The following is a 10,081-nucleotide window of genomic DNA, read 5'->3' as shown; positions in this document are numbered from 1 at the left end:
TAAGGTGGGTTCCGGATTAAGGGTGAGATGGGTTGCAGGTTAAGAAGTAGGTGGGTCCCGGATTAAGGATGGTAGAATAAGGGGTTAGGGGTGTTAGAATGAAGGATGTAGGGGTATTAAAATGAATGGTTAGGGGTGGTAAAGTAGAAGGAAGGTTGTTAGGTGGGCTGTTAGGGTGATGGTAGGTGGGTTGTTAAGTGGTAGATGGGTTGTTAGGATGGTGGTAGGTGGGTTGTTAGGTGGGTTATTACGTGGGTTGTTAAGTGGTAGGTGGAAGGAGGTATTTTTGTTAGGTGGGTGGAAGGAAGGTTGTTAGAAGGAAGGTTGTTAGTGGTGGTTGGTCGAAGGAAGGGTTGTTAGGGTGCTGGTAGGGTGGAAGGAAGTTTGTTAGGTGGCAGATGGGTTGTTATGGGTGGTGGTTGGTGGTAGATGGGTTGTTAGGTGGCAGGTGGTAGGTGGGTTGTTAGGGTGGTGGAAGGAAGGTTGTTAAGGGTAGTGGTAGGGTGGTTGGTGGAAGCAAGGTTGTTAGGGGTGTAAGAGTAAGGTTATTCTAGGTTGTGGAACAACAATATGGCCGGCTTTAAGCAGTTAAGTGAGCAAAAAAAGAAAATAAAAAAATGAAAAAATAGAAAAAAACGGAAGGGAAGATAGAAAGAAGGACGGATAACAGGATATTTTTCTTTTTTTTATCAGTGCCAACTTGTTTGGTATAATGTGGAAGTATGTTATAAATGTTTCTGTTATGGGAAGCATTTGAAATGCACCAAAGGAGTTAAGAACACCAAGTTTGTTAAGCACATAAGCTTGTTAAGCATATCGAATGTACATGGCTCATATTAGATGTCTAATCAGGAGTTTCCATTAAACCAAAATTAATCCATGCTTTGTTTAGAATATGCATTAATTTTATATATTTTCCATTTTTTTTCTTTTTCACACCTATTTATATAAATTTATGAAACGTTTCTCTATGTAAATTTATGAAACGTTTTGCTATGTAAATTCATAAAAAAGATTTGTTACACATATTTAGGTACATCCTTGTGAAATTATTTTTTTCAATAAATTTGATTAAAATGTCTTTAATAATTTATTAAAAGCTAATGCTAATTCTAATGGTAATGCAAAAAAGTTACAATAAAAAAAATATACAGTGTGCCATGGGAGGAAAAATTCATTATTTTATTTCAGTATATAAATATATATTACAGGCGAAAAAAAGTAACACATTCTGGCCTGAAAAAAAAAAAAATATTCCCAGTAACATTGTGTATTATTATAATTTATTACGTGAACATGCATCATTTAAAATGGTTTATTGTTGTTTAATTTTTTTTTGATTCTTTCTTGGGGGGCATATATTTTTCCTTCTCGCGTGATTCTTTTTTTACCACAACGCTGAATCATTTATTCCGTGTGCGTCCATAGGTTTAGGGGCTCAAGCGATAAAATAATGCGTAAGTTTTCTTTTTCAATTTGCTCCACATTATATTTTTGTACTTCCATCTTTCAATAGAAGGAATTTTTTATGCAACATAAGAGCAGTCCATTCTTTCTTTCTTTTTTTTTTCCCCAAAAAAAAAGAGAACGCAACTTATGTACCTCATATTTATGTAGCAACTTGTACTATACACTTAGCTCCAAGTGGAAACTTTCAAAACAATTTTTTATTCTCAATATATTTGTATTTATTTTTTCTTATATTTGCTTCTTTTTTTTTTTTTCCTTTTTTTTTTTGTTATTTTGTGGAATGGTGTACATAATACTTGTTTATTAGTAAACTTCAATGAAGAGTTCATGTAATTTGTTCGTTCTTACATCTGTACTTTTTAGTGTGTAGTTAGAAAATATGCCCCCGCCCTTCTTTATATTATTACTAATTTGTCCTTTATTTTTTTTTACACTTAAGGTACATTATATTTCAGTGCACATCTATGCTATATATGTATACAGTTGTATATATGTGCCTAGTTATAAATTTATACATACATGTGTAATTGATTTTATTTGAAAGAAAAGGAAAGGAGCCCTCTTTCAACCTCCGTTTTAAATAATGCATTATGCACACATTTTGTTTACATAATGTTTACACAATTTCTTTTTCATACCAACATGATCCAAACATTATCTTGCTAATATATAGTTTATTTTTTCGTCTTACCGGAAGCATATGATCGCATCCAAGTGAGAATGCAGTAGCCTAGGACACATGAATAATTTATTCCATGAATAATTTATTTTTGACCAAAAGAATAGGAGGTCCTATTTAAATGCAACAGTATTGGATAAATGCATAATTTCTTCTGCTACAAGTTCATTTCGTACCAGAAGCATAGGAGATCCTATTTAAATGGAATAGTATAAGAAGAAAAATGTACACTTCAGTCCGCTTCTCCTTCATCAAATGGTTTGCACTGTACTTGTTATGGAATAATTACGAATATGCGAACGAGGTTAGACTTAACAGTTAACTTGAAAAAGAAAAGTTGTCTGTGTGTATATGTCTATGCACATGTTTGTGTGATTTTCGTGCATTCTTATTCATACTCGTCCAGCATTTTCAAAAGAGGATGTTTTCCTTATAATACTGATATTTCAGAAACTTCCCAAGTCGCACACATATATTTTTTTTCTGTGCTAATTTTCCGCTTATATTAACCTTTTCATTCTTTTTCCTTTAGAACAAGTTTGGAAAAACATGGAATAACATAATCCGCAGGAAAAATGTGTCGGATGTACGCGGCAGTCGTTTATTATGGGAAAAGGGTAATACATATGTGGACAATAATAGCAGCTTTTCCTCATTAGAAGACATTATGTTGGGAATAAGCAGTGACGAAGAAAGTAACGTTGGAGGGACAACAAAAATACTGTTAGACAAGGACGGATTTATGGAAGAACTCAATAGTATAATGACGGATGAGGAAATGAAAAGACCAATTTCTTCCCTAACCAAAGGTGGCAAACGTAAACCAAATTCCGAATTTTTAGCTAAAGGTGAAAAGTACACATCCACTAAATGCAGTAGCAGGAGCAAGGACAACTATTCAGATTATTATAATTATGATGGGGAAGGCAAAGAATGTAAAAACAAAAAATATAAAAATAGAAAATATGAAAACAAAAAATATAAAAAGAAAAAATATGAAGAAAAAGAACAGGCGTATGGTTGCAAATATCGTGACGGTCGCAAACAGCGCCATGGTAATGGGGACAATCGTAAATATCGTGATGATCGCAGATATCCACAGGAGCGGGACAATCGTAAGCATGGTCATGATGATAGAAACAATCGTAAATATCGCGATGATCGTGACGATGGTATATTTCTTCAAGATCGAGACAATCGTAAATATGGCGATGATCGGGATGGTCAAGGAAATAAAAAATATCGTGATACATATGATAAATATGATAAGTATGATAAGTATAATGGGGAAGACTATCGTCATAATGATGATGACAGTTATAGAAAACCTTTAAATTCTAAACGACGTACATTCCATAATAAAGGAAATAAGTCACCAAGCAAATATCCTGCCCAAGACGACCTTTGCCCTAAACCATCGAATGATAAATATGGAAATGTGAACAAAGTTGGGAAAACACATAATCCAGTGAACCTACACGATGATGCAAAAAAAAAATTACCCAGAACATTAAAGAACCATTTTGACCATTCAAAAGGATACGGTTCAAAAAGTTACTACGGCGATGATGATGATGATTATGGTGATGACTATGATAACGATAGGGAGGATGAAAGTAACTTAATGGCTGTATCATCAAAATATCCTAATGAGCATGAAGGGTCCTCTAGTGGAAAAGGAATTCATACAACTGATGAAATTCGTTCTTATATGGACGAAAAACGACAGGAAAATAAAATTCCCGTTAGTCCTAGTGCAGGTTTATGCAGAAACACCGCGTTGTGTAAAATGATTAGAAAGTCAGATACTAAGGTTAAATTAAAAAAGTCACGAGACATGAAAAATAAGGCACCCGACGCAAAAATGGAAAAAAAACCCAGAGCATTCTTCAGTAAATTGTTACATACCATATGGAAAAATAAAAAGTTGCTGTACCTTACATTGATCCTCTCAGTTCCTTATCCATTAGTTTTGTACACTTTGATTTTCATCGCTTATGGCATATACGCTTATTTTGCAGAATCTGTAATATTATTTATCATATTAGCTATTGCATTTCATATAATAATAGGACTTGTCTTCTCGAACATTGCCATTTCAATCATACGACCTGAAGGAAAAAAAAAGACATGTCAAATAAAATCTGGAAATACAGAACTTCTTCACAAGAAAACTACAAACACAGAAAATTTGAGAAATCAGGAGTAATATAAGTATTCCACTTTAATGGGTAATTTTGATGTTACTTTGTGATTTTATATATTCATTAAATCAATTTTTTATGATGTTTTGTAATCTATTTATGATGAGGTCTATACACATTATTACAACTTATGCCAGAGTTTTATTTTTAATTATGATATTGTTTATTTTTTTTTTTGTACACATGGTTCCTGCATATGTTGTGCTGTATGTTTATATAATCAGTTATTCATGGATATAATGAAAGGAAACGCGTTCTAAGAAGAATACGTCCTACTGTGTTCTATATATTCACATATAATCCACGGGATGTTTACATTATATATGTAATATACTATTTAATGATTACCATAGATACCTTATGCAGAGAGTACTTCTTCTTATAGAATGTTCCCTCATTTCTTTTTTATTATGAATTAATATTTTTATTTATTCCTTTTTTTTTTTTTCTTCTTTGTGTAAATTCACCACGTATATATTTTTTCTCACATTTGCTTAGACACAATACATAATACAATATTATGTGCTTTGCTTAATCTTAGGAAATGATAGTTCGCAGTACCCTATATAATTCTATTTTTTAATTAATACAGCATTTCCTTATTATTTTGGTAAATTACACGTAAGGAAATAATTTAAGTTATAAAAAATAATAATAGATATTATTGCTTCTGTTGAATGGAAAATAATTAAATCGCGATTTTCTACCTTGTTAAAATCAAATTCATGTATTTTTCTTTTTTGTGCTATGATCCCAACCTTTGATTCATGTGAAGTACATGTTACCTTAACTAAAAAAATTAAATGGTTGATTCGTAGAAATTATATACGTATATATGTTTTCTTCTTTTTCCTTTTCCTCACATTTAATGTGTGGCCCCCTGCGAATGTCCCTATTTAATACAATATAAGAATGCGTTCCTCATGTGAAATGCGATTCAGCAAAGAATAATCATAAAACGTCCTTCACTCTTATTAAAAACGTTTATATTCGCGCGTTCTGACCAGCCTTAGTTACTCGACATTTATATAAAAATAATTCATTACATCCTCTTTTGTCAGCCTATTCATAATTCTTTTAACCAGGTGTATATATCCGCATTCCACCTTAAAATTGCACTATTCTTGGTATTTATTAGTATTATTCCTGGAGAACCTACCAAAATGAGAAAGACACTCTCTAGATGCAAATAGAATTAAGCAAATTTCACATCACAACCGAATTTATGTTCCATACAATGTTTATTTGTCAACCTAAAAAGATTTGAATAAACTCTTCTCTTTTATTTTTCCTTCATACACCTCTAATGTTGTGCCCTGTGTGGGAACTATGTAGCAACAATATTTTCTATACCGTAATAGTATTAAAAAGAGAAAAAAAATTAGATGCGTACAATCACAAATACGTTGTAATAATAACGCCTTGTGATAAAAAAAAAAAATGATCCATTTCTGTGGAATGTTCACTTACTTATATTGAATTGGTTCCTTTACCCTACTATGTAAAGAAATGAATAGTAGTAAAAAAAAAAAAAAAAAAAAAGGACCGCCATAGAGTAATATTATCCATTATTATAAATGTAGAAAAAAATTACGATCCTAACATTGTTACATTAGCAAATGTAAAGAAAAAAAAAAAAAAAAAAAAACTCATCAACCACGTAATCCTTCTTTCTAAAAATGGGTGAGAAACCGAATTAACAAATTATCATGTCTAAATAAGTTACTGTGATACTTTTCTTAATACACATGGGCCACTGTCATACATGTGATGGCATCTTATACCCATATCCTTCCGTGTGCATCTGCCAATAAGGAAAGGTAACGTCACATATTGATAACATCCACTAGACAACGCATTCTTATCATTATAATATGCTATTACATTTCTTCATTCGAACAATTAGCATATTATGGAAATTCATTTTTATCATATTGTCTGAAATTATTCTTGCAGTCCCCTTTTCCTATTGTACAGAAATGATACAATCCTTTTCATCTGAGGTGTACCAGTATGAATAAATTAGCCTCTACTTTTCCTAACAATATACATTGTTCAGAACAATGCCCTCCCATGTCAGTATACATAACATAAAATTATTGTACCGTCCTTTATCGGCGCTTTCTTCTTGAGTAGTGCGCAAAGTACGTTTATAGAGAATTCTTTTACGCATATCATAGAACACATAAAAACAATGATATAATTCTCGTCATGAAAAATATTAAATTGATGTTACATAATATGTCTTTTCAGGGTGTTCATGTATTTATCATAATGAAGAATATTCATTTTTCCATAATTTTTGCGCATACATTCGTGGCATGTTGATTTTTATATATTTTTATGACGGTTGATTAACTCTATTTTACATAAATCATTAATCTAAATTCATTTCTGTGCTAGAATATGCACAATTATTATGTCTTTAATATGAAAATGGGGAATTTAATGGATCCTTCTTTTTACACCCACTACGTTTTAGCTACTTCATAGAATATTAATTCTGCAAAGTAAATATTACATTATAATGATACATTTATAGAAGAACTTTCCAGAAAGATATAGAAAATATTTTCAATAAAACCATAGAGTTCAATCCGTACACTGAGAACAATTTTCTCTATATAGCCCACTGAACACAGTAAACGAGAATTTAACTATGTAAATAAAATATTTATAAACATAATTTCTAGTAGTCCATTTCATAAATAAAAGGATCCATATATAAAAATTGAATGATATAAGTCTTGTGTTCAAAAGAATGAATTAAAATGCATTTCTTAACAAGTCTAAAACATTATTCTTGAATTATACATTTTTTCACCCTTAAATATAAAACTTTTTTTATATAATAGGGTAACACAATAATTTTAAAAAGGTATTTAATGTCTTTCCTGTAACCCTGATATGATGTGAAGTAACGTAAATTTAAAAGTAGTAAAAGGTTTAAATTATATGAGAATATTCATCACTCTTACATATAACTTAATATATAAGTAGCTGCTTATTTTAAATGAATACTATTACCCAAGAAGAAAAAAAAGGATATTGTTACTGGTACGTTATATCGATTTTTAAAAAATTTTGATAAATTTGCTGAAAAGAAAGGGAAAAGTAAAATATAACAAAATAGGCAAAACGTTTAATTACGTAAAAAAAAAAAAAAAAAAAAAAAAAAAAATGTGTATATATATACATGTATAAGGCACACATCAATTTGTGACAAAAAATAAACTAATTCAAAAGTACCTTATTTAAACATTAATAAATAAAATTTACACGAATAAGTTATGTGTGAATGAAAGTTAGTATTTTATTAATGATGCTAGGAATAATAAAAAAATATATTGTCTATTCAAAATACTCGAAAGAAAATATTCATAAAACTATATATATATTATAAAACAAATACTTGCTATATGTGCTTCCTTATTTATTAATTAATTCATGTCCTACTGAAAAAAAGAAAAAAAAAAGAAATTAGCTTTACACATCATTATATATCGAAACGCTTTAAGAATTCTAGTTATTATTTATACAGATTAGTAATATGTTCTTACACATAGCACTCTGAAAATAATTTTTCATTAATGATGAACTTTGAGGTACTCGTGAACACTTTTCTTATATAGCAATACATAATAATAATAATAAAAAGTGTTCGAACTGCCAATAAAGGAAGAACTTTACTCATATATTTTTAAAGCTTTTTTTTTTCGATGGCATGATATATTTTACATATAATATCCTTTTTCTTATTTCGTAAAATATTATTTTTATTGAAGTATTGAAATATTGCGTTACTTTTAATGGCTCTTTATTACTAATATACGCAGAGCACACTAATGCAAGAGCCTTATAATACTCATAATAACCACGTAAATAACCTTTCATTGTATTATATATATATTAATAAGCGAGAAAGTGTGAAATATATTCACTGAAATATAATAATTATAAAAATCATCAGAAGGAAAAATCAGGAATCAAGTAAAGCAGTGTGTTAATGAATTAAAAATCATAGAACTAGTTAAAAATATATTCTTTTATCACACCATATGAAATATATCGTCATTCATGTTCTCTTTCTCATTAAAAACCTTCTTCCATTGTGCATTCCTGCCTTAAGTTTTTTTCGATAAATATGCGCCAAATAAAAATTTAATGAAAGCATTATTGTAGCACGATCTTTTTTATGAAATTGAACTTTATAAAACACGTTAATTAAAATTAAGTATACACTCGAGGCAGAAATATAAGAAATTGTAAAGAAATTATCCATGTTTATAAAATAAGTTATTTTATGTAATTACATGGAATATATCTTTCATTAAAAAAATGTGCTATTGAGTAAAGTACTAGTTACAATTCACATTACTCAATTACTCATTCAACATATATATGTACTTCGACGTAATTTCCCTTTTAAATAAACACACAGGTTGTTTATAGATATTACTGCTACACTAAAATATAAGTGTATATATATTAAAGAATTATTTTATGCTTATTACTTTTTACACTATATAAATATATATAGTCTTATATTATTCCTTACACAGTAAGTAACGGAAAAAAGAGCTTATAAGAGTGGCTAAACTTCAATAGATTATATAATTCATCCCAAATTTAACAACATTTATAATAATTTAAAGCTTCATAGTAAAATCTATGGAATATTATATATACACTGTACGTAATTTCATTCGCAAATGTGACCCTTTAAATTCGCACAATTTTTACTATTTTCTATTGTACTTATATATTCAGATTAAGATGGAGAATCTTCATGAATTACAGCGGTAATGATAGTATTACATTCCTATCTAATCTTTTTTTTTTTTTTTTTTTTTTTTTTTTGTTTTCCTATATCAACATTATTGTATTCATTTACTTGAACATGGTACATGAAATAAAAGAAGTTATTAGAACATCCTTTATATTAGACGTGTAACTATTTAATTATTAATAGTTATTACTTATGTGTAACAATATGAATACACATATTTAGTATTATATATACGAACATGCCTTTTCAAAAAAAAAAAAAAAAAAACAGAATGTGAAAACAATATAAATAAGTTCAAGGAATATTATAGACTTGAAAAATTACACATTATACAAAATATCATTACTTCAGAAATATTTTTTGAACACATAATCTAGTAGTAGTAGCTATTATTCACACACGATTTACATGTACACACTACTGAGGATTGTTTGAATTATAATAAACGAGATGGTTAAACTTTCAACAGATATTAGGCACTCTGCTAAGAGATTCAACCTGGTCAGGACACAGAAATACTATTGAACCTAAATTAACATAATTCTGTAGTTTATCTTACTATCGGAAGAAATATATACACATTTAAAAAAGTTATGTACCTTTTTATAAGTGTTATTATATAGAATACACAAATGGAAAAAGTCTAAGCATTTCTATATTCTGCTACAGTTTGAAATTATATTGGGCAAGAAATTTTAAAGAACTGTAGTGAAGTATTTAAATAGTTGTGCGTGAAATATAAAACATACATTTGGAAATGGATGACATGATAATGGGTAACAGTTATATTTAAAAGGATATGGAAAAAAAATATAGAGTTTACTATAGAATTAAAATATTGCAATAATAATTATTATTTTCCAGATGGATTACTGTGCGACTTATTTGCTATATATATAAATTCCTCCTAGAATTAAGCTGTGCGTATATTTATGAGAA

At 29.2% G+C, this 10,081-nt stretch overlaps 1 protein-coding gene across 1 annotated transcript; it reads left to right on the top strand.

The window, feature by feature from the left end:
* Positions 1-2,372: 2,372 nt before the first annotated feature.
* PCOAH_00023500 (Uncharacterized protein) lies at positions 2,373-4,358 on the top strand (the record flags this gene model as incomplete). The annotated part of the gene is made up of 2 exons (XM_020059157.1): positions 2,373-2,453; positions 2,682-4,358. 2 exons carry the CDS (start codon positions 2,373-2,375, stop codon positions 4,356-4,358), a joined length of 1,758 nt encoding a protein of 585 aa, XP_019915046.1.
* Positions 4,359-10,081: the final 5,723 nt, after the last annotated feature.

The sequence above is a fragment of the Plasmodium coatneyi genome, chromosome 9 (assembly GCF_001680005.1).
Source record: "Plasmodium coatneyi strain Hackeri chromosome 9, complete sequence".
NCBI classification, from domain to species: domain Eukaryota; phylum Apicomplexa; class Aconoidasida; order Haemosporida; family Plasmodiidae; genus Plasmodium; species Plasmodium coatneyi.
This window is presented reverse-complemented; position numbering and strand designations above follow the sequence as displayed.